The sequence below is a fragment of the Bombus affinis genome, chromosome 1 (genome assembly GCF_024516045.1).
Source record: "Bombus affinis isolate iyBomAffi1 chromosome 1, iyBomAffi1.2, whole genome shotgun sequence".
Classification (NCBI taxonomy): domain Eukaryota; kingdom Metazoa; phylum Arthropoda; class Insecta; order Hymenoptera; family Apidae; genus Bombus; species Bombus affinis.
Window position 1 is genome coordinate 17,052,678 of NC_066344.1, and position 27,142 is coordinate 17,079,819.

At 34.1% G+C, this 27,142-nt stretch overlaps 1 protein-coding gene across 6 annotated transcripts in view; it reads left to right on the forward strand.

Annotated features, from left to right (window-relative positions):
• Nucleotides 1-27,142, forward strand: part of LOC126914603 (growth hormone secretagogue receptor type 1) — an 86,408-nt gene that overhangs the window by 10,958 nt on the left and 48,308 nt on the right. The window contains exons 1-4 of one of the 6 annotated variants that reach the window (XM_050718778.1): nucleotides 11,569-11,800; nucleotides 13,519-13,689; nucleotides 25,041-25,153; nucleotides 25,545-25,707. In XM_050718778.1, coding sequence (XP_050574735.1) covers nucleotides 25,073-25,153; nucleotides 25,545-25,707 — 244 coding nt within the window. In that variant the 5' untranslated portion in view covers nucleotides 11,569-11,800; nucleotides 13,519-13,689; nucleotides 25,041-25,072. Of the gene's footprint in view, nucleotides 1-11,568; nucleotides 11,801-13,518; nucleotides 13,690-21,553; nucleotides 24,336-25,040; nucleotides 25,154-25,544; nucleotides 25,708-27,142 lie in introns of those variants that run through there. The other 5 variants (XM_050718755.1, XM_050718745.1, XM_050718774.1 and 2 more) reach the window with 5 other exon arrangements.

The following is a 27,142-nucleotide window of genomic DNA, read 5'->3' on the forward strand; positions in this document are numbered from 1 at the left end:
TCAAAGATACAAGATCTTTGAAAATATCGTATGGAATTTAATACTAATTTAGTGTGCAATTAAAAAATTACTATACTATTTTATTTCTCCTATATACATGTTGGAGATAAAAGGACATCGGGGCCTTTCTTTTGGAATTTTTGGGAAGACCCCCAATACTTTAGTCTAGACTTTTTATTATAGCTGCACTTAAATAATAAAACTCAGAAGTAGTTGTTTATGATTTAATCCGACTATGTTTACCCGAGATTTATGACAGTAGGCTTGGGCTCGAAGTGACACAACTGGTCGCTAAACGTAGCCACGGTCATGGCATGGACGTTTTTACCTAACAAAGCTATGGAGTAATTGTATAGATCTCCTTAAAAATATAGTTGACCCGAGGGGTACAGAGACGAGTATATAAGTGCAGTTCCATTTGGACTGAGGGAGTTCTACTTATACTGTAGACAAGTAAGTTGAGTTCTACTTATATCGTAGACAAGTAAGTTGAGTTACACTTGAATTGTGGACAAGTAAGCTCAGTACGACTTAGACTTTGGAAGAAGACGTATTTGTTATCCCTTTGACCGTGGATTCGTTATTGAACCTAAGATCATTGTCATTGGCATCTCGAGTATCTAATTGCCACGGTTACTTGTCAAACTCTGTACCATATCGGTACTGTAATCATATCGGTACCAGTAAATATCATGCATATCGTATAACAACAATGGTTAATCTAAATGAAGATTCGTTACACGCCCCTAATCCCAATGAGAACTCGAGATATATGTATTTTTTTTTTCTTTTTGCTTAAAAGATTTCCTGTTTATTGTCACATTAGAATGTCAGATTCTTTTGGCACACGAAGGCTTCGTAAATATCAGAAGGAATATAACGTGGAAAAATGTTGTTTTATTTTTAAAGTTCTACGCTTCGCTACTTTTTTCCTAGTACGTTCGTTTTAGCAATAACACTGACTTTTTCGCCCGTTAAAAACGGATTACGCAGACGCGCTCACGCACGTGCCCAGAACGAATGTTGCGAGTCGATATTTTCTTTTGCGAATCGCTCTCGTTATTTCGTTGGAAATGTTACCGTGCGGATATCAGACAGCCATTGGAAGTTATTAGACGTTAAAATCGAACCTACAAATTGCTTCCGTATCTCGCCAACAGCTAGTCCTCGTATCTTACGCAGACGTCGATTAGAAGTAGAATTTTCGATAAAATTTAAATTTCCCTCTTCAGTTCGTACTTCGATTTATGGACTCGTACATACGTTTTTTCTCTTATATATTACGTGCATTTGCATATATATCTGTTTCTCTATCCCATGCGTCGTAGTTTTTGGATGAAACCAACAGCTTGTACACACGTGCAAGATTTTATTTTTCGTGATAAATCGAACAAGAATATATTCTTTCGTGCTTCTTAATAGAGTGACATTACACCAGGTGAATAATGTACTCGAATAAACGATTTTTCTTAATACTTATAAATTACGCGACGCGTTAACATTCAATTAATTCATAAAAGAAAGCATGATAATTATATGAATCAACTTTAAGAAAATAAGTGTAATTTTTAATATTAAATAATTCTGATTTTAGATTTAATAATATCATAGAAATTTCTTCGATAAATAAAAGATAAATAAAACACTTCTCCAAATTTCCAACTAATCGAAATTCTGAATTTTCAAATTTTCAAATCAGTATCGAAGATAATTTCGATAATGCGTTTCTCAAAATAAATGTATATTGGAAAATCGTAGTAAATAATTTAGTTTTCATTCAATAATAACATAAAAATCTCCGAAACGAAGAAAGAAGCAAACAACTCGGATATTTTATTCATTACACGCTTTATAAAAAACAGTTCCTACATTTATAATTGTATATCAAATGCGTTTAAGGTAGATTCATCGAAATCAGACTTGCAAACATGTGATAAACAAGCGTATAAGATGAAAGAGGAAAATCGACAATATGAGTATAAGAAGCTGTGTTTCCTTCGTTATTTCGCAATAGATACTGGTAGTTTCATCAGATTATACGCCCATGTGAATTTTCATATTAATAGGATACGATCCTTTTTTTCGTTTCATCGTGTTTTTCTTGTCCTTCCTCTTTCTTTGTGTATGTGTGTGATTTCTTTACTCGTTTGAAATTCTTTCGTTTTCCTGTTCGAATTACGCCGAAGAATATCAAATGCCATGCTGCTTGGAAAAATCAAATATTTGCATATATAGTGTTTGAAAAGGGGCGTGACTGTGAAATATATTGGAAGTCCGGAAAGCGAAGTTAAATTTTTTAATAGAAAATTTCTAAGAATTTCACGAATCAAATAATTGGCTATTTGAGACTATGAGACCTAAATTACTTTCTTAGCAAATTATGTACTCAAGGTCGGGACAGTTAACATTTTTTGTGGGAAATTAACTATTTAAGTTTAGGAAATCTCAATTTTCTTTTCCTTTTAGAAAATTAGATATTTATAGTTGAAGTAGGTAACCTTGTAATAGGACATATAATATGTGTGAAAATAAAGCTGAATTTCGATAGAGAGCTAAAACTTTGATAGATTTAAAGATTCGATTAAAACTGTTGTCAAAAAATTTAGTAAAAAATAATTTCTAAAACTCTAAAGTAATTTTACAATAACGCATGGAATCTTTAATATTAGACGGTATAGTTAAAGATTTAACAGAAACTAATCTCTTTTGACTTCACAGCTTTGTTTTAAATAAAATCGTACAATAAATCATCCTATATTACGATGAAACTTATTTTATTAATTATTAAAGTTATTATCTAAATTAAGTTATCATCCAAATTACTATTTAAAAGCAAACAGTAAACTTTCGCATTAAAGTTAATCGTCGAGAAGTCAATAATACGTCGTAGTTCGAATCACTTTAGGATTCCACATTTGACGTAACCGATCGTCGATGTATCGCCACTGGTTAAGGATTAAACATACGTCGAATACCACGGCGAAGGTGGTTTGCTTACGTTTTACCTTGAATCTGATCTTTTCCTATAATATTATGCTTATACATGTAGACTGTACTTCAATGCTTCTTAACTGAAATCCCTCAGAAATAGGAGATTTATTCATTTACGTAAGATCATTGACTAAGAATAGAATAGACGTAACATTAATATATTGTATTGACCTACCCCATAATTTTATTTTTGCGCGTATTTTTTATTTGCTTTATATATCTCTTTTTTCGCTAAAATTGTTCAAAGAATTTTCTCATCTTCTTCGTTCTCTTCTAATAGCAGCGAAATTCAAGATAGTAGCAGCTCCGTTTCAAAATACACATTTTCTTCAAGTACACACTGCACACTATCTTTTCGTTAGACGTTTTCGTTAAACTTTCGTTTAGGTAGACGGCAAGATACCAATAAATGCTGCAAGTGCGTGTGTCCAGATACAGACATTTGACGCTTATAGAGAATCCTATCTACGTCGAGGCAAAGTTGCGTGTAGTCGCAAGTGGCGATCGCGTGCGATCTGATCTTATGCTAATTGCAAGCGTCCATTTGAAAGTTTCTTCCGATAGTTTGTCTCGAGAGTACTGTCGAATTTTGTGTCCATTTGAGAGTCACTTTGAGACCTTTTACTTTCGGGCGGACGGTAGAACACTCGCCGATAGCTTACTATGAGACGGGACTCTCAGAATCGTATCCATTCAACGTGTATGAAATTAGCCTCACATCTTTTAAATCTCCAATTCTTGTTTGTTGTTCCAAACTGTTCTACGTTTGTTCTACATCGTTCCAGAGGAATAAGGATTTATCTACAGAGATCTCAATAACAACCGCGGGAAATTTTTTACCGGCTAAATTGAACAGAGAGAAGCTGTCCTTGAGTGTTATATAAATAAATAATAAATAAATAATATAATATAACAATAAATAAATTGCTAGTAATTTGGTGATATCGATAATTTTTATTATACGAAATCAATAAGCATTCGGTGGTTTCTTATTTATTTTAGATTGTAGAATTTAGAATTAAAAATAGAATTTAAACATAGAAGCCTGAATTATTGGGTTGCTCGTTCTGTTCCTTCGTTTTGTGTTGTTGAAAATGTTCGTTCGTTTAGAGCACTCGTAACTGCAATTGATAAAATATTCAAAGCGACTTGGCTTACAGTTAAAAACGACATTTTCCGATAATTCCAGCATGTGAGTGGAATCGCATCTTTACATTCCTGTGATGTATTAATATGTATATATTGTATGTGTATATATATAATAATCGCTGTTTAAGCGAGGATATTCAACAAATTCGCTTAAGTCATTCCGAAGACTCGACATATACTTATTTTCTTACACTATCTTTTTTAGAATTAGATATACGCTGTAATAGTGTGTGAATAATTACATGTGCGTAGCATGTACTTGGGTATCTCGACTTTGATAAAATAACTGCGGCGTCATTAAATCTACTAAGAAATTCTGTAAACGTTTCGGTATTGCTCCAACTATAAATATGTAAAGTATTCAATAAATTCTGTTTTTTCTTCTCATGGACAATTAAGAATTTTTTTCGTCTAAATAGCACGTTCTAACGTTAGGTAAATTGAGTTCCATCGAACGGGAATATCTTCGATAAGAGCTAAATGCTTCATATTTACCGAACTGCAACATTCTTCGAGCATTGGTTTCTTTTTGCAGAAAATACAATGAAATATACAAGCCTGGGTATCTCATGAATTTCGTTTTCAATTTTTCTCGGAGCACTTTGAACAATTACATTTTAAATACGAACTATACAGGGTATATGTGTCATAATTTTCATTAAGTTTTAATGACAATTTTATTTACAATTAGCTGCTGCATTATCTGTTACAATGCTTGTAATATTCTTCGCAAGATCAAATTCTTCAATAGTATATTCTACACATATTCTAATAGCGTATATAAGAAAACAAAGAATAGTATATGTAATATATATAATATAATATAATATATTATAAATATACATCATATAATATTATAATATTAATTAATATTAATATATTATAGTATATTATATATACAACATACAATATTATAATATTAATTAATATTAATACATTGTAGTATATATTATAATATATTATATATATGCAACATATATTACTATTGTAGTATCGAAAAAGGGATAGGATTAGGATGATTTAGATTTGTAAAATTCTCCTAATACTATTTATTAAGATAAATAAAAATAACAGAGATTAATTGGACAGAGAACGATAAATGTTCAACTTGAACTAAAACACAAAAGTCTTATTCCGTTCAAATCACTCTCGCAACTCTATAACTAACAACTCGATCTCTCTACAACGCTAGCAACTCTACAACTCTCGTCTTCGGCATCTGCACTCGCACGCTCTCGCTTCTCAACTCATACTGCACGCCTTTTGCATTCGTTCTCGCTGGCGTCTCAACTAACTCTACCCTTAGCGTCTCTTTGTCTTTTCTCGTCCCATCGAACACGTGTCCCGAAACCCCGTGGCCAGGGTCACGCAGACTCTTTCCACAAAACTGTCCACTTGAAAGGACCGACGACACATTGATGTACTCGACGGCGCCACGGCTCTCGCCACTTTGTATACGGTTCGGCCGATATCTTGGGCCTTTTGCCCACGATACTACACTATATATTACTATATTAATAAGCAATACAGAATTTAATGTTAGAAAACAGTGTGTATAAGAAAACAAAGAATAGTATATATACACAGCAAATTCGAAGGCTCAAGCGTTTGAAGATTCGTAGCTCTTACAGCTCGAGGCTTGAACCCAAAGAGTTTTATCTTTCACGGCCTTAAATAGTCGCTTGAGTTCTCAAAGATCATGGCTCTAAGCTCATTTTAACAATCTGAGCACCGACTGCTCTGACAGGCATATAACCTGAATTCGAGGATTTTGTTTTCCAAAGGGCGATTGAGGAAGATTCAAAGCGACCAATATTATATGTAATGTATCGATAACGGTTTCGTATTATTCAAGCATGTAATGTAAAAACATTTTCATAACATTTCGTTTATAGCATCCGTCGCTTTTTTACTGTTTTATTTAACAGTAGCTAAAATTCTTATAGGATACCGCATGAAGTATGACAGACGCAAATTCGCGTCCCCGGTCCCTAGAGTGTTAACAACACTAGTTCAAAATATTACTTCCATATCATATTTAGTTTAGGAAATAATGCGAGAAGTTGCACCCATACGACAATGGACCGGACACTTTTCTTTATTTTGACGACAATAGCAATAATAGTATAGTAACAGTAAGGAGTTCTTTTCTTGGAATACGTACTTACGTCTCTAAAATAAACCAGAACAAAAGTTTGAAGACCAGAACGCGAATACAACAGTGACTTTACCTTTGCATCGATGCCGCCTGTTGACGGCATTTTATTAGGTTTCTCGAGAATGGAAGTTATTCCAGGCTTGCTTGTTCGAAACAGTCATCTACATCCCTAGAACAATCCAGGACAAAAATTTCAACGCTGCTCGTCGACGACTACGCGAGAATAAAATCATCCTTGTATTCGTGTTTCGGTGTTCAAAGCTTTGTTGTGGCTTGTTCTAAAGATGTTAATATGTTTATTAACGGAAGAACTCTTTACATTGTATTATTATTGTCAAAATGAAGAAAACTGAACATTGTCTTATGGGTACAGTGTATTCGCATTATTTCTTAAATTAAATATGCTATTAAAATAATGCTTTGGAACAATGTTTAGAACAACTAGAACAACCTAGAATAACTGTTATATGTTGGATTTTCATTAAATGGAGAGCTGGTAAGAAAATTACTTTTTGGCGTTGTTTCTGAAAACTTTCGAGATAAATCATTATTCGTCTGGAACAATGTAGAACAACTTCGAATAACAACGAAAATATAGTAATTGGCAATGGAGGGCCAACTTCATACAGGCATCCATTTCAGATTCGTCCAGTATGCCAGTCGTATGCTGCATACGATTCTTTTTTTCATTATGAAATGCGGGCGAGGTAAGGTGTTATCATGAAAAAAAAAATAGCTTAACCAAACGTATAGCATTTAAAAAATGAACGAAGATGTTCACGAGACGCTGATTACAAATTTTTTAAAATGTTCATTTGGTGATAACCTCTTTTTGAAGAGTGGATAAACAAAATGTTTGGGTGGGCAAACGTGGTTCAATTGTGGACAAACGAATGCCGTTTGGTTTGCGTAAAAATTTGCATTTGGGAGTGCCATCCTCACTCGGCTCATTCTCAACGCAGTATCCACTTGCGAGAAATGTTCTCCAGCGCAATTCGCGACACTATTACGATAGTTAGTCAAATGGACACTTACGTAGCATTATGTATAGATCTTAGGAACTTTCTTTTGGGCTGTTCTCGATAATGAAGCAGGTGGCAGTAGAAATCAGTCGACAAGTGCAACTATTGTTACTTGGAGGATCCTCGTTAGCTGGCGCCACTAGCCAATACGCGTTTAATCTCATAATCTATATTTGCAATCGTTTCACAAAACAAGCACAAAACAAGGAAAGGAAAGAAATAAGATCTACGTCTGTCAAAGAATATAGAAATCTTTTTAACTAAAAATTACGAAACGCCTGAAATAATAGAAACGCGAATCTACTTATGAAAAGAACGTAACATCTATTGTTTCGTTATATTCTGCAAGGTATGGGCTTTTATGCGGGTTGTATATCTCAAATTAATATACAGAGCGGGCCAAAATTTGTGGCACAAACGAGATCAGGAATATAATGCGGTTCAAAATAAGACGAAAATCAAGAACATCGAATTTGTGTTAGCAAAATTCGTTTACGAGAAAATACATTTAAAAATCAATCTCGTGCGCGTGCATCCTGACCGATGATTAACGTTGTAGATTTTACTGCAGACGCTACTACTGTTTTTATACAGGATATGATATCAGGCACTGTTTACTATCGATATTTATCCATGCTACATATACTGTTCAGGTTTACAAATGAACGCAATAAATGTAATAAGTGACACCAATGAACTAATTTTTTTTTATCAAAACTATCGACCTTTTAGCATTTTTAACTACAAAAAGACATGAAATTTATTAATCTTGAATGTTTTATATGTTTGTACGATACTTTTATTAAGTTATACAAATTTTGTTAATTCTATTTACCAAAAAATTTACCACTGTTTGAACTGCACGTGAACCCTCTAGTTCGTCCAAAGTAAAAATATTTCATTGAGTTTATATTTTATACGCGTATAGTTATCGTTTGATCTGCAATCAACGAAAAATATTGCATTTTCTAGGTATGGTAACAACGGTTCAAATCCAAATGTTCGATTTCACTCAGTATATTACTCGAACTTTTCGGTATTAAAGAAAAAACATTTTGCCTGTAGGTCAAACGATAAAAGGACTCGTTCTTAACATACAGTTAAGATTTCAAGTTGGTCGCTCCAATACTTTTTTTTAATCGTGCCATCCAGCTGCGAGAAAGTTGTTTCGAGAAAATTGCATTTAAACTGTATTTTTCAGTAAATTGAACTGAAAAAATGTGTGTTGCTTAATAAAAGTATAATAAATAAAACACATCGAAAGTTTCAGATTAACTAATTTCATATCTTTTTCTAATAAAAAAAAATGCTAAAAAATCAATATTTTTGACAAAGAAGGAGATATTCCCCCTTAAAACAGTCTAGCTTTAATCAAATACAGTTTATCGTCCATCACTTCAGTTTATTTTTATTTATATATTTTTCAAAATATTAACCGTTCTTCCGTATACAAAATTGTACTTCGCCAATTAAATTGCAAGGCAATGCCAAATGGCAGGATGGTTCTTCGTTTTAATTGCTCGAGGCTTGCTAATTTTTTTGGAGTAAACTATTTTTTTCTCGTGCTTCCACAGATAGAAAACAAGAGGCGTTATTTCGGGAGGTCAAGATACTGTTCCTCAACGGTCACTCCAACATTCGAAATGCTCATTTAAAGATTGACATACATTCTTGGTGTATTGTGGCGGGGCTCCGTCACGTTAAAAAATCATATTATTTCTTCGAATGGTGGAAGTGACGAAGGTAGTAGTAAAAACACGATACACCACTTAGGTTATTTGAAAATGGGGACCGACAATTACGTTGCGGACTATTTCGGCCCATACATTCTTTTTGCGTGTTTCGCGTGTTTCGTAATTTTGGATTCACCCGGCCATGAAATGCATGATAAAAAGACCTACGTCGTTAGAATACTGCTGCTCCAACTAGTGGCAGAAAATTAAACGCGATGCAAAGTCTATATGTCTTAGCACCGGTATGGTATATATTAGTATCCTATGCTACGCGACGATGTTGATTTACTCACACTACGTCGAACAGAAAGAGATTTCGTGTTTATAGATCTTTTTATACGAGAATTCTATCTCTGCATTGTCATAAATTCCGCGGTCACGGCCATGACTTTTCATTTCTGTGATTTATAAAGAACAGGAACAAACGGGGAAAGAGAAAGCTCTAGTGATAATTCTCCTATCCGGATGACAGCAATTGTTCGGTATTGTTCACGATAATAGCGTGCTGCAGCAGATGCATTTTCATCACAATCTCCCAGTGCGAAAACCATGCCCTTATACTCCTCGTTAGCGTATCACGTTATGTCGCTTGCCCGATAGCAATTAACAGTTAATATCCTAATAATAAACAATGCCTGACATCGACATCGTATCCTGCACAAAAACAATGACAGTAACGGTCTGCAGTCTGAAATCTGCAACGCTAGTCATCAGTTAGATACACGCGTACTAGATTGGTTTTGAATTGCATTTCTCTCGTAAACAGAGATTCAGCAATCTTGTTACTCTGTTTTCATCTTATTTTGAGCCGAAGGTACTATCTGCCTGACCTCATTTGTACCACGAATTTTAGCTCACCCTGTATAAGGAATTACAAATAGATACATGTCAGAAAAATTCGATTTAGTAAATCATAATATTTAATGTTATGGTTTCGCGTGAAAAATTTATCCTAGTACTAAGGTTATGTTACGCGTTCAAAAATAAAAAGAACCATTAATAAGACAAAAAGATAAAAGTTAACCTGAGAGTTTTAAGCAGATTTGTAAACTAAAAGTAAACAGTCTTTCATTGATCTGTGATTTTAATTACAATTAACAATGAAAGGATCAATAAAATAGCAACGAATCAGCATTCCAAATTCCAAGAAATTTTATAATATTCAAAAATTCTTCGAAAGAAAGTGATTCCCTGGGTTATATGGAAATACACCGACCTAATCCACGGGACTAGAATAATTCCATCAACATGCTCGATTTGTCACGTTTGTAAGTAGAAGACGAGGCGAGAAGTTCGAAAGGAAAGGCAAATGGTGGCGATGGTGGCGAGGTTGATGTATTTGCGTCGTGCAGGGCATTACTTAGCTTGGCCCAGGACCAACAATAACAGCGAAATTTTTAAAAGCAAGACGTGAATCTTCCTCGGATCTCTAACATCTTCCTCGTTGCGAATCGCGAACGAATCCCCACTGTTTATCCACACATCTGTCCGAACTGTTGTAAATCTTTCATCAGATAGTTATATCATGGCCTGTTGTGTATACATATATCGAAATTCGCGTCGACCCTAGTGGACAGGGGCGCTAACGCGAAAACGACCTGAAATCCACCGCCATCTTCAAACTTGTTATATTCTTCTTTTCGTTTTTTTCAAATGACTATAGACAGTTTGGATAATTAAATTAAATAAATATTTACTTGATTTGATGATTTATAGTATACATTTATAGTATATAGTATAGTATAGTATTATATACGATATTGATTCCGTTATTATCTTATTCAGAGGGCATGGTCTTTTTTTTTATTTCACTCATAATATGTAATACAAATGTTTATCGTTATTATTAGCGTTATTATCTTGTTAGAAGATAATCTAAAACACCTTCAATCTCCATTCGCATGAAACAATGCACGGAACTACCAGATTTCAGAAGATAATTGCACGTAGGAAGACCTAAACATTGTTCCGTGTGATGAACAGCTCATAGTTCTAGGTAGAACTTGCTCTAGATTTAGTCGATTACGGTCTATATAATCGAATTCTCCTTTACATGTAACAATTTCTAATAACCTCATCTAAATTCCTAATCTGCGACCCATTTCTTTACTCAAAAAACTTTACTTTCCATATTAGGAGTATAATTTGTCATTTATTCTTCTTTTTCTCAAATTATTTTACATTCATATAAAAATAACAATGCAAACAAGAAATCTAAGAAACAGTAAAAAATGCGGCGGTAAACTTTACGATATCATTAGGAAATGAATTAATAAAAGAAAAAAGAGAAAAATTGAGATCAATTAAAATTCACATAAAAACCAAAATATTTCTGCTGATCGAATTTCCTGAAATCGTTAATTTCATTTGGAATTACTCAAACTACAGGATCATGTAAACGAAGCAACGAGGTCATTAAAACGTCGACACGTACAACACGTGAAAACGAGGTTAGCGACCCTGCGCGATAAATCAAAAGATCCATGAAACACGAAAGATCGAAGACGTACGTCCAAATTCTCAGAGGTTGTAGCGATTATTCACTTTCGATGTTCCTAACCTTTTTATTGGACGTGGTCGGCCAAGAAAAATAATACCGGTGGTTTTTCCGGAAACTTATGGGAATTTGGATAAATCACAGGACTCAGATTTCGACAGAACTCGTAAATTACGCGTCAGATTTTTTAGACGGCTACAAGAATACCAAACGAACCGATAGACGAGAGAATCTCGACAGGAGACAACAGGTTCGTGTTAAACGTGATGCTGAAGTTTGTTTCACATTTTCTCTCACTATCTCTTTCTCTCACTTTCTGCTCGACATCGAATATAATTAGCCCAGTTCGAATTTGAACGAAGCATAGAGCTGATCAGCTAGACCATCGAAACATAACCTCAACAGAACAGTATGAATCATTCACTGGTACTTCGTGACAACTGTTGTAGGTATTTTCTCGCAAATAGAAAATTTTTGTAGCTGTTTCTTAGTTAAAATTGACTTAATGCGTGTAGGTTTGACAGTGGTAGATGACTACTATTCTTGTATTTTTCTATGGTGGTATATAGGTAGTCTCTTTTCTGTGGATAGCATGAGAGTCATTCATTGGTTGGTTAGTTTGCAAGAACTGTGGTAGATACTATCTCGTAAATATAAATAAAATGTTTTTTTTTGGTTATAATTTAGGCTTTTAGGTACAACTTTGACGGGAATAGATAACTGTTATTTCTCAATTTTTCTGCGCAGATATAGGTTATAGGTCAGGTTATAGCAAATGAACTTTTAAAAGCCAAGTACCTGTATCTTAAAAATGGAATATTAATTTACGTTACTATTACTATATTATATTACGTTATAATATTAATTTCCTCTTTTTGAAATTAACAAATCATGAAAACTGGATATGATCAAATCAGTAGTTGCCCTAACATTTCTGACAATATCTATTTCAGTAACGTGTATAATCTAAAGAAATAAAATAACAATTAGAACAATAATCTGTTCGATGTTCCATTCCATTTTCCCAAATGAAAATCCACTTGTTGCGTAATTAAGACTGCATCGTAAGGTTAGGAGTACAATTTCAACCCGTCAGTTGAAGAGATCCAAGCTGTCTATAGACCTACCGCAGTCCAAAGACTTCTATGTCTGTCTCCCATAAACCAGGTCGCGTCACGGACTTCACAGACTGAAACTAATTGAACACGAACAACTCTAGAAATCTGCCAAGCAGAAATACAGAGATTCTTCTATGTTCAGTGACGAAACAAGCTCTATTCTGATGCATCTTTTAGCCATGAAAAGATGGAAGGATCCAATTAAAGTTTCTTTCGCAGCAGTTTGTCGTGCTTGTAGCATTATTTAGTAAGTCTAATCTATGTAGCTTCCGAGCTTCCAGCAGTTACCTGATCCTTTTTATCTCGCCGTTAATATCTACGCTTTCTGTATTCAGAGGAGCGTATAAAGAACCGAGATCAAGCTTGGTGAATACACGGTTGAATAATTGCAGGAATTATTTGAAAATAATTTCCAAACTTTTACGGATTTTTATGTCTTTTCCGTTGCAGAAAAATTGAAGAGATTATTAATTGAGATCATCAATTGTAGATTACGTAATAAATTTTTTTGCTTTTATTGCAATGCTGTATGAAAAACATTATCAAAATTTTACTTGTGTCAGCTTTAATGTATTTACTGGAGAAGATATTATTGAAAGGTTAGGTTAGGTTAAATCAAATTAAAATTATAAACAAATAGTGCAAATGACACATTAAGTGTAAGTTATCTAAATATAGATTAATCATAGACAATTTGCACTTATAATAGCAAAGAATACAAAATAAAGTAGTTAATACTATATTAATTTGGAAAGGGGAAAAAAAAGGTTAGATAGATGGGAACGGATGACGATTTTGATAAATTTGATGTATCGCATAATACTGAGATTGCCATTCCTTCTTTTACCAGGTTTCGCTAAGTTGGGGCCAAGTAAACTGGTAAAATATGAGTTCTCGGAGGCGAGGCGATGCTTACAAAATGGAGATGTTGGATACACGCCACCCCAGGTTCAGAAAAATGGAAGCTTCTCATGCAGATATTAATCAGAGCTTAGTGAAGCGACAATCGGGAGATTGATCGGTAAAATAGTTACTTATAATTCGATTTCTTAACCTCTCTCATTTCTATCGTTTATACATTTATATGTTATTATATTTAAATGTATATACATTTTATGGTTTCTTGATATTGAACACGATTGCTCTTCTTCTTGTAAAGTACAAGATTAATACGCATAAATATTAATAAATAATATAAGATGAATATGTACTAATCAATTATCAATTCATTTTTAAATATTTCTTTTAAATGATTTAAATTTCTTCAGACGATGAAGAAATAATTTTCCTTTTTATCAACGCAAAGATATTTTCGTACGAATAATATTAGTAATTTTAAAATTGTATAACTGTTTTTAGATTGCGTATGATTTTGAAATTGATTTAATGAAACGTTTTTAATTTAGAAGTATAATCAAAGGAAATATATATATATGTAGATGCGAATAACGATAATTTTATACTTGCACAACCTCTTTCAGGAACTTGTATATGATCTTGATTAAACGAAACATGTTTAACTGTATAATTTAAACATATTATTAAAGGAAATATATAGTGGAATAATTAGATACGTTTCAATATTGGATCCAATATTGCATCAGTGATCCAATGAAATACAATGAAGCAATTACCATCGATGGTATTATTTAATATTGGTTTCCAATTTTGGTCACAATCCCTCAAGATTGATAAATTGATTCATCGATGTCGTTATTACTTTCTTATTCGGTGATTGACAAGGGACCTGGAAATGGTATCGTGATTTATTTAACGAATCTCGCGACACGCGTATTTCCTGATCGCGTATGGCTCGATTAATATCCTCCCGAATTTTCCCCGCTTCCAAATTTCTCTTGGGATTCCGACCCTCATTGTACTATCTGTATAGGATGGTTCATGCAATTGCAACAACTCATAAGATCAAAATTAATTCTTAGTTAGTATCTTTGGATCGTAAATGGCTACAATAATTAATTGAAGTTGCGTTTTCATTAGATCATTTATTTTTTAAATATTCAATTCTACTATGTTCCATATTTCACATGCTAAATATTATTAACGACAGATATTAATTACATTTTAACATAAATATAATTTATCAAAGTCTACGTTCGATCGAACAAAGCTAAAACAAAAATGATAAGGAAGTGTTACAAAATTTTTTGGAATGAAATAATAGGAATAGATGTTGTAATTGTAAATGAAAACATTATTCATGCATTTAGTTATAAATTTCAAAGGAAAAACCTACATAGTTCAAAGAGGGTATTCAAATTAGATGTCCGATCTTGTATGGCTACCTAATTATAATTCTTTTTACGTTACTCTTTTCTTTTTCTACTCTTTGTATCTCACGTCCAATGAATAAATTTTCATTTAATTTCTCTCTGTGGAGACTATCATTTTCTTTAGTTCGAAATAAATGTACGGCTGAAGAAAATATCAAAAGTACACGAATATTAAAATTTTCAACTACTGAATTAAATTAAAATCAAGTAGTGCAATGAAGTTTTCTGCTTTAGAGTTTCATATTAACAATCGGAAGAGATCGAAACGTTGCTCTATTTAATGTTAGAAGAAAATACGTGATTGACTTTAATATTTCTTGAAATGACATTCAAAGATGGATTTCAAAGAAACGTTGGAAAGGTATATACGTGTTTCGATTGAAATATTGTCGTGGCGTGTTTGAAGGTGTGAATATTCGAAAAGGATGATTGATTCTTGGGTATAACAGATCTCTTTGATGTGAAACGTCGTAACTATCGATAGGAAACACTGAGTTTACCTTAGTGTTATTTATTTCGACTTGGAAACTGTAAGCTAAATACAGTTCAGAACTAGATGAGAATCGCCGGTAATAAACGTATGCTGCCAAGAACATCACGATTTTCAAAAATTTTAATGTTAGCCCATTCAAAACTGATGTTTCTATTTCTATCGTTACATATACAGGATATACGGAAAATTGTAGTACAGACAGAAAGGAAATGATTCTTCGTGTAAAAACAAGCCGAAAATGTAGAATGACGATTTTTGACACAAGGTCTCGTTTTCGAGGAAATCAGTTATGAAGTTCCGTCCACTTGACTCTCGTTACTTTTCAAGTGCACGCGTATCTACATGCGCCGAACTTCATAGTCCATTTTCTTGATAACAGAGCCAGACAAAATTTTACACATCTAGATGCACATATATAAATAAATATAATTACGTAAATAAAATTCATCTTTACTCATATTCGTATACTTGCTTTCTAATATTTTTCTGCACAATAATATCAAGTAACAAAATTACTTATTTTAGCCAACTCTCATACTGCGTTGAGAGCACTCGTTCTCGTTCTCCTCCCAGTCCACCCTCTCCCATCCCCTCCCAAATAGGCTAACGAACTGTCCTGTTTTTGCGTCCAGGCTTTCAGGCATTTAAGTTACAATAATAATCTTAAAAAAAAAAAAAAAAATGTAATAATGCATGGCTATGTCGTACCTGAACCACCCTACAATTAGAATTCAGCGTTTATTCTGAAAAAAATCATGTAAAAAAGAATATGTAAAAAACCTGGAAATAATAAACAAAGATTAAAAAAAAAAGCACTCGTTCTCGTCCGATCACGAAAGTTAAGCAACGCTATGGCACGGGTAGTACTTAGATGGGTGATCGCTTGGGAACTCCGTGTGGTGTTGGCTGCTTCTCTTTTATTTTTCGAATCTCTTTTACTTTTCCTCGTGAACTATGACAACATACAATGGAGCAAAAAGTATATTCTTCACTAGTATATATTTTAGTAGTATTGCACGACTATTACCATACATTGTATCATTCTCTCGTATACATACAAATAAGTTATCACGTGTTTTAAAACTGAAAGAGGTCACATTTTCTGATATGTAGAAATTTTACGATAACAAACTAACATCAAAAATTGTTATTTTATATTTTCGGATTTCGTTGCGTAGGAAATCACCCCCATTTGGCTTGTACCACCGAACAGAGTATCTAGAAACGAAGAGACTCGTTCGATCGACTGTCGTTACCACTCAAGTGTGACGCGCCACTCGATGAAACACCATCGTCGATTTTTTTAAAAAACAAACTTTGTATGAAAAATTGTCACTCTGCATTTTCGACTTACCTTTGCATGGGAATCAGCCTGTTCCGACTGGTACCACGATATTCGATACACGCCATATAACGAATAATACGTATTTAGTCGTAAATCAGTTGAACAAAACTATTCTCGAATCGCGAGTGATTTATTAAATCAGATACGGATAGAGTATTGTCATAAATAGGTTTAATTTCAAGAACCATCTCATAATTCAAAGTTGATCGATATATAAGAAGAGAAATGATAACTTCCAAGAAATTTTATAGCATAGATTTTCGCAATATATAACTATAGAAAATAAATAAGTAAATGAAAAAATCAAGTAAAAGGGGCAAAAAATTGATATGAAAATAAAACAACAGAAAAACAAAGAACCGCAAAGAATATTAGCAACGAAAACACGAAGGTTACAACTGTTAACACATAGAGAAGATCTTTGGACATCGTTTACCCTTGCGGCAATTTTCAATAGAATCGAACCCTCGAGAACATTAGCAAGGCATTCATGTTTACGCGGCTCATTGACAAAGTCATTTATATCCGTGGTTGCTATGAATCGAAGCCATGGCATCTCTTACGATCACGTTGAACACGGATGAATACGAATTATCGACGAGAAATTCGCACAAACGAACCGAGCAAGATGAATTAATATAACAAGCTCGGACCGTTGGCTCAGTTCGAGGCTGAGTCTTCAACGAAGCACGCGAATACGTGACACAAATCAACGTGGATGCAATGTATATACCATGTGTATAATTGAGGGAGCATGGAGTGTCCTTCGTTGCATCGCAAACGCGCGACATCCGGCAAACGTAATTGAATAATGTTTAATGTTGCGGCAATATTTGTTGCCCTTCGCGCCACGAAAACATGCGCATGCTCGCTGCACGTGTGAACTTTAGCTCGATTGCACTTCGGATATATGCAATTTAATAGGATTCTTTATTTTGTAATTTTTCTCTTCATCTTTTTTTTCTTCAATTTCACATTTTTCTTCCTTTTTGTACTATCAATGTTAATTTTAACAATCCGTAAGGTTGAGTTCGATTGAATTTAGCGTAGTTGCGATTTAGTACAGTTTCTTATTTTACAATTGTAATTTCCTTATTTTCAATTTAATTCCTTTTTAGTTTGCATGTGGATGTTTAATTGTTCGATCGTACAAACTCTAAGCCCCGAGACGAAGAAAATTTAAAATTCATAGTTGTCTAGTCGGGGCATCAGAAAAATTCCAAGCTCGACAAAAGATGTTGTAGCGAAGTGGCGCGGTCATCAAAGTTCGATCGTAAAGTTCCGAATGAATGCGCGTCGCGTAGTAAGGAATTTAATTTCACGGCACGCGTGACAATAACGTCGTATATTTTCTACCGTCTCGCGTCGGTTTGACTTTCCCTACAAAATGTTCCATAAACCTAAGAATCTCCCTCCAGAGTAAAAACATATAAACACATCTTATTGAATTTTAATAACTATGTATCACATTTAACGGATACTTGTAGGTTATGTCTCCTTTTTGGTGCATTTTCATGGAATCATAGAAATCACGGGCGATCATATTAACTTGATGTATTGAATTCAAGTTAACCGATGCTTGTACAAAATTTTGACAAAAAAAGACTTTTATTCGCTTCAAAATATAATTATGTCTACAAGAAAAGCTAGATTAATTATATCACAGAAATAATTATTATATCGAGGTATCATAAAATTGTTCGTTAACATATAGTACGAAGTATAAACAAGAAATTGATCTGATTAACAAACATGTTAAAGTAAAGATCATCGGATGGAAAAGTTGTTAAGTAAAAAGTAACTACCGAGAATGATCCTTCATCGTACTGGTGCGATTATAACCAGAGTCATAAATCACGAAGAGCTTATTAGTCGAAACGCTCTAAATTGACGATGAGCAGAAAGATTTTCACCCGCAAGATTTATTCCCCACTCTCGCTCGCTCTTTATCTCTCGATAAAATCAGATTACGTCGAATGTGCGTGGACAATGAACGAGGTCCATTGTTGTCCCGGTTGGGTTCAAGCATCCGCGTGATAACCTTTTGAGGGAAAAGGACAATGACGATCCTCCTTCTCAGCTTAACATTATTGGGAATTCGTTACTATCATATTTCATCTCATTGTCTTCCGTCGAAAATGAAAATTCCTTGACCCTATAAAGAGAAATCGAAAGTCGAAGCGTGAAAATGAAAACTTGCCTTATCGTCAAGTACATAATTCTAATCTTTATCCCTTAGCACCAGTTCACATGTATACATGTACATATACTTGGAGATTTGAATTTTACTTAAGTATGAAAATAATATAAAATGAATTTACTTAATATTTACGCATTGTATCTATGCCTGAGTTAATTATCTTTGTTACCGTATTCTGGCTTATGGTTCAAATTATATAGGAAAGTAATTTGTAATTTATTTGTATAAATACTTCTCCACATTCGTTGTATTATTTCAACTTTTGTTTTATAAGAATTATATTTCGGAATTATATTTATTAAAGCATTCGTTTCTTTGTATTATCATTTGTTATAGTATATAACTCATTATAATAACGATCTTGAATTATTCTAAGCTTGTTCTTACAATTGTTCTTGTTTCGGATTATTCTAGATTCGTTCCTGGAATTGTTTCTGATTTCTAGTATTCTAGATTTGTTCCCAGGATTGTTCTTGATTTGGTCTACTGTAGGATTACTCTATTTTTATTATCCCATTTTAGCAAATATTATTACCAAGTGCTGCGTCGAATGTTTCTGGCTGAAAATAGCGAAGCTGAAAAAACGTTTCACATGGATCGGTCGAATAGACTGAATTGTGAGAGCTACACGGAATGTGCTTGGATTCCTAATACGGAATTCCATTTAACTTGTGCCTTCTTCTTCTTTTGTGCCCCGGTTGCCACCTCAGTAACGGAGAATCATTTCGAAATCCGTTGAAGAAATAACGTCCCACGAATATTCGCTTCCCTCTTGCGTTTCACCCGATTGCCAATGTCCAAGGATCGAGGAAGGAGAAAGGAATCGCGAAGAGTTACGAATCTTACGTGATAATCTGTATAATCTCCTGAATATGCAGTTGCTGTAAAATATTTTTATATAAAAGATTCTTCTTGGAAGAAAAATTTAAGAGATGAAGATCGTAAAGATAAATTGATATTTTTGAAAATATTTTCAATACATTATAGAGGATGTATTAGGTTTTTCTTTTTTTTTTTTCTTTTTTTTTTTTATTAAGCGATGCTAGAATATTTGATAAGTATGCGTAAATAGATAAAATAAATTCTTTTTTATTATACAGAATTTTTATAAATTTAATATATCTTTATTTATAAATTTATAGTAACGTTATTAATGTATCCCAATATCGCATAGATTTTGAATATTTTCAAGAAGAACTTTTGTGTACTGTCGAAATAAGACATCAACGATTTTTTTATATTTTCTCTAAAAACAAATAATTTATTAATAGCAAAGAATCTTGATGATGTCTAAGATGACTCAAATGTGACAGTAAGGATAAAATATTATAAAAATCATATGAAATAAGGACAAATTAACTTTTTATTCAATATGGAATCGGTAGTTTTAATGTACCCTTTGTTTTTGCGAATGCAACGTTATTATAAATAAAGAATTGAATCTACCATAAATGGCCTCTTCGTCTGTTTTCGTTTCACTCTATGCGTTACGAGTTCTTTATACTTACTAATACTTAATGAAATATATTCAGGAATGTATAAGAAATGTTTAAGTTGCAACGGAGATACCTTTATGATCGAATCAAATTTTTGAAAAAATAAGATATCTTCTAAAACATTGAATTTTTCAACGACCTCGTATTACTCGCTCGTAGCATGATTTATGCAGAAAGGTCATATATATGGTCCTATTTGAAAAGAACATGCGAAGAAGGTCGCACTACAGAATAATAGTGCGAGTTTAACAGTGCAAAGTTTTTCTGTATGATCTTTTCTTAATTCATTCGAGAAAGAGTCTTAGGCTTGTGTTTACAATTACCGGAATTATCTATATAATATATGTACACATACACATACGCACAAGCGCGCGCATACGCACGCAAAAGAGTTCACATAAATTACACGAAACGCCCTTTGTGCAAATAAAATTAATGAAATTGATTCTTACTTAATCCTCACCAGTCCCAATAATGTTGAAATAATTAGTAGATTCTGAATGTTTACGTAAATTCATATTATTATAAAACACGTAGAAATAGAAAAAAACTGAAACCTAAATACAAATTCGTTTCAACTAATAGATATTATATTTTGCAGATCTTTACAGATTATTTTTATTATTATTATTCTCAGGCTAGTAGTTCGACTTACGTTTCTTTACTTCTGTTATATAAGATAGTCAATATTACGTATTAACTTTTGAATAAAATAGTTGGCCAAAGATATACGAGAAAAGTATTGACTTAAGCTCTACGAAGACAGTTTCCCGTGCAATGCATCATTCCACTTTGTACATTGACGAACCTGCTTATTTATAAGTATCAACGTCGTCTATCTCTTCCATTACATACCTACTTTTTGACTAAATTCTATAAAAAAAAAAAAAAATCTGAAGCTTGAGTGTTTCGTGTCGTGACGAAAAGAAAAGGAAATACGTTATCAAAACGCGCGTGCGAAGGAATCGAAGGAAAGAAGAGGACTGCGCATGCGCAGTACAGGCGGCGCGTTCGAGAATCGTGGCGGGCCAAGCGATATTCATTCAGTTCACCAGTACTATTTGTTCGCTGCGGTCGTCGTAGTTCGGGAAATGTGACCGCTTCGAAACTTGTTGGTTGTCACGTGTCATTCGTGCCCCGTCAGAATTCCCAGTTTCGCGATACTTTGAATCGTAATAACGATTTCTAATGTTTCGAAACGAGACGTGATCGCAATTTACGAAACTTCTTACCAAGTGTCGTGTAAAAATAAGGTTGTTTAGATCTAAATAGAGACATACAATTGTAAATTAAATTCTCGCAATCCAAACGATCGAAACATTCTCGGAAAGGAACGTTCGAATATTAATTATATAATTTTCATATTTTATAGGTTATGCTAGCACGTTATCTTTTTTTTTCTTTTTTTGCGCTCTTTGCTCAACCACGTTCAGAAAAAGCACCGACGAAACGTATCCCTTTGATCGTTACGATTCCAAGTATTTCATCAATTGCTCGAAAAATTGGAAATTTCGAACGTATGTCGACAGAGTCGGTAGTCGTCAATTTGGAGAACAGAATTTATTTGCAAAAATGTGTAAATGGAAATTTTGTTGAAATGGAAGGGAACGTATCGTATTTGTACAATTTTTCACTTATAAAAGGAACAATTGACTAATTATTTTCGTAATAGTAGAATAAAAAAAGGAAAAGCACAGTACTATTTCTTTTTATGTTGGCAATATAGAACGCTTTTCGTTACAACTTTATCATTCCTCTTACTTTTATTCGTTTTTCATTTGATTTTTATTCGATTTGACTGTTAAAATCGAGGTTACGATTACGAGGAATTGTCAACGTTCATCGTAACAGTTCTGGAAGTGAAAATTAGTGAGATGTTAATATTCTTAGGGCAAATAGTTTCATAAAGTCCGTTCATGTGTTCCATTTATACGCACGATTAAACAAGACGAGGATGCTATTAGATTTCGAATAGATTTTCATAGCGCGTTAGTTAATCGATGTTAACTGATCGTAGCAACGTACATACTTGAGATGCTTCGACCTATATTCCATGTTTATAGGAGATAAATGGAACAGTCATACAAAGAGGCAACGGGGCGAAAGTATATATCACTCGACAATATAATTGCTTCTAAAATAAGGAAAGATTTGATAGTAAATTGAAAACGTTTTGCTCTTTTTATTACGATCGTTTCAAACGTTAGTACCGAATAATTTCATCCTTTGATCTATATTTACGAACTCTTCGTTTCCAATAAGCTGCGATAATTCTCGTTAATCGTTATACGATTCTATTAGACGGCGCGCGATCAAACAGTCCATTTAAATTAAAGACACGTTCGTAGCAACTTGAAATAGGAGAAGACGATTATAATGTACGATAGGTTAAGTTAGGTCAGGTAACAAGTTTAGTCAGCTTTGTCGTAAAGGAACGTCCGAAATTGGAATTTGTTTAAACACGAATCGAATATACGTATGATGTATGATACTACTCTATTCTATTATTTTTTGCAAGTGTACCAAACAGTTTGTTTACCTTGACCATTACAACAATGTTCACTTTCGCATCAAAGAATTCTAAATTTCATGAAACGATCCTATAATTTTCACTAAACTCTCATAGTGCTCGTTGTCTTCTGTTACTATCAATAGTCAATATGCTCAACTCCACTCGTTATTGATTTTTTAATTTCATTATGTACGCGATTAATAATCAATTCTCGAGAAACGAATAATCTATTTCTCTAAAAATATGACACGGATAATAGGGAATTTAGGAAACAACGTTCGCAACGTAATTTCCTGTACTTTTCGATTGATGGAATTGATCAGCATAGTTTCAGAACAACTTAAATGATACACTTACAAACGACACCTACTTATTCATCCATTATATTATTATATTCGTACATATTATTTATTCATCCGTTGCGGAAATATAAGAAACGTTTCTTCCTTAGCCATGAAAATATAACTAGATATATTGTTAGAAAAACACAACCTACTCAGTTGCCTTAACGCGACCACAGGGGTTCGGAGGAGGCTGAGCATATTAAATTGGAATCGGCCGTCTCGAAGGAATGACAAGTACGTGGTCGAGACGAAAACCCTCGCGCACCGTGGGTGGGACGACTGATTACCGGTTTGGCTAGAAACTGTCTGTTCGCACAGAACTACTTGGCGGTCACGAACAAGCAGATTATAATGTCACATAATACCATCGCGTCAACGAAATCCACGGTTGCCTGCAAGTTAAAGGAAACCGTATCCAACGGTCTTTCTACGTGGCCGGCGTTCCTCTTACGATCCTCTATGGATTTTCTCCGGTTATCATCGACGTCGATCGGGGAATTCGGTACTGTAACTGACGTCTCGAATTCGCGAATTTTCGTTGGTCCGATCGTCAAATTACCGACGTAAGAAGGTTACCGACCAAACCGTTCCGATGACACCGAGACGTTCGGTAATACGTTTCACCGTTAACCGTGACACGTACCCTTCGCCTGTAAATATGTAACATTGAGATGCGCGTTCGTTGTGTGGAAATTGTGGTGCGATAGAGTGTGCGAGTGTATTATGTGCGCTTAACGTAAAAACGCAAGTGAGAGAGTAAGGTGGATTCGCAAAGGATAAAACAGACACACGATGGACAATCGACACTAACAGAAGCATCATCGCGCGCTCGTGTGACAGGAGGCGGGGCAAAATACACGATTGGAAATTGTTCCTGGCGCAGCAAGGGACGAAAATGTTGTCCACGGTGTCCAGTGTCCCGCTCGAATTAAATTCTTCGTGTTGTACAACCGTTACTGGAAACAACGGTCTCAATGCGTTATCGGGTATGCACCGGCGTGCCGTGTCACGCTTAATTTTGTTATATTTCGCGATCGGTTATTTGATAAAATGCATGCGGTGAAGAGGATGTGTAGGCGAAAGAATGTAAATGTATTTGCATTAGCCGAAATATCGAAACATCGAAATAACGATGGTAATCGCTATCATCGTTTTATATTATTAGTATGAATATTATTATCGCAGAAATATTTGTAGTTTTGGACCGTATTTTACGAGAGAGAAAAGTATCGTGAGATCGAATGACTTCTTGGTAGAACCGGCCCTTGTCTATGTTCGTCTTCTTCCTTGGCGAAACTGACAGAATAGAACTCTCTAGCGTCTTTCATTTCTCTTCGGTATATTTTTTTAGTAAAATACTCTTCGGGTTATAAAATAAAAGTAAACAAAATTCAACAAGGATCAGTTTCATCATGAGCCGCCTTAAATGTCGTCAAAATGTAGAAGATAATCTGAGATAAAGTTCTGAATAAAAGATATCGGTGAAATCGAGTAGATATAAAGAAAATTGAAGCATAAATTTTATCATTTGCGCAATAATATGAATTTAAATATTTGATCGAATAAATTAAAATATAGATGTATTTTTACAGTTCCAAGAGCAAGCGTATTATTTATTCGTTATTTATTATTTGATAAATCTCGATAGAGAACATAATCGATTTAATACGAAACGAATTGTAACGTTTCAGCGATCAAGACTGAAAATACCACTGATCTTTACATGTTGCCGGCTTACATCCGCACGACGTCCATGATCGCCTGTATTGTGGTGATGGTTCTCGGCATAATAGGGAATCTCATGGTAAGTTCCGCCGTTCAATTTTACCTATCGTTCGTCATCATCATTTTCCAATAATGTATAAGAATTGAAATAAGGCAACGGAACAGTATGCGCGGAAGTTATTTTACAATATTCGCTTATATCCATTACGCGGTCTTAATTTCAGTTTGAACCGAATCTTATTACCGTCGAATAATTTTCAGAAATTTGTTGCTTTTACTTTTACTACTTAAATATTAAATTTGTATTACTCAATTATCTCTAACATTTAACTACCAGGTGATTTAGAAACATCTTGCTACGTTACATCTTACTCGATCTTTTTCCATCCCTTCATATCCTACACCCTCTCCATACGTCGAGTTGCTCTCGTGATCGAATATCAGAAACATGACTTTTTTATTCGTTTCAGGTACCGATCGTGGTGTTTCGGGGTAAAGACATGCGGAACAGCACGAACATCTTTCTGGTAAACCTTAGCGTGGCCGACCTTTGCGTTCTTTTGATCTGTACACCGACCGTTCTTGTCGAGGTGAATTCTGGACCTGAAATCTGGCTGCTTGGCGAACACATGTGTAAGTCAAGCCGATCCATACTACCATACATTGCACGTAAACTATTATTACACGCCGCGATGCACATATGATTCTCGCACACGTGTGCAAACGGTCGAACGTTCGTAAAAAACAAGCAACGAAATGTTTTTTTTCTGATTTTTGTTTTTTGTTATTTTTGACATTCTCCCTCTACCGAAATCGACCATATCGATCGGTTGAAATGCTTGAATCAACTGTCGTGCATGTTTAATCGTTGGTATTGTTCTTTTTTTTCGATGAAATTAGTCGAACGAATGGATGATTTTTTTCTTTTCATCGTACAGTCGATTTTTATACGCAGATTATTTTTTTGCGCGAAACTGGAGAGGACCGTGCAGTTTTTAGAAGCAGTTTTTGTATACTAGTAGTAGTATAATAGTAAAGTACAACCATCTATGGGTCACTATGTTAAAGTTTTACAATGGAATTAGATAGACATATTATAAATTAAAATAGCAGTAGCAGTAGTATGTGGAATAATAATACGTATAATATAAGAGGAAATAAGATGACAGTTTAGATATAATGATGTAACCTCCTTCGTAATATGAATCATACTAGATCGTAATAAATGTTGACAGGTACAGAGGAATTAAATTCCTACAACATAAATATCTCTGCAGATCTACGATAATATAAATTCCTAGATATTAATAGATCTTAACAAATCTACAAATGTAGTTAGAAATTTATGTTACGTTCATCCGCTTGTTTCGCATCTAGTGTTAAGTATTCAATGACTTGCAAGTAACGATAGAGAAAATCTTTCCGAAATAATTATCAGGGACTAATGCAATTTTGTGATACATTGGTAGCTTGATATCCGCGGGCAATCGAACCGTTCCAGTGAATTGTCGAGGTAAATCGAATCGATTTTAGATTCACGGCGTTGATTATCGGTTTGTATACCGGCGGAAAATCGCGCGAATGGCCAACAGCGATCGAGGAAGCGGCCGTTTGTTAAGCAATTAATTTGCCACGAATCCCCATTAATTAACCATCCGGGTCGAATTCGTATTTCATTCGGCCATGGATGAGAAAATCTATGCTATCCTTAATTCAATTCTGACACTGTCAATTTACCGTCGTTTCGTTGGATACTAGCCAAGATAGTGTAACCGTTTGAAATCATCATTATTGATGACAAAGTGCGAGAGTTGCGTGGTATTGTGACACGTCTTAAGACAAGGAGGAATTGATAATTATCGATGAATGTATACATCATCTCAACTATGAAACCATACAAACTTTTCACTCCTATTTTTATATATCCACGTGAATATGTCATTTCTTAAGAAACTATTTTCTAGATTAATCGATGAATAACTGTATAATCAGTCACAGACTACGAATATGAAGTACGCGATTATAATACGAACCTCGCTCAAGACGAGCAGCTTCACTTTTTATTAAT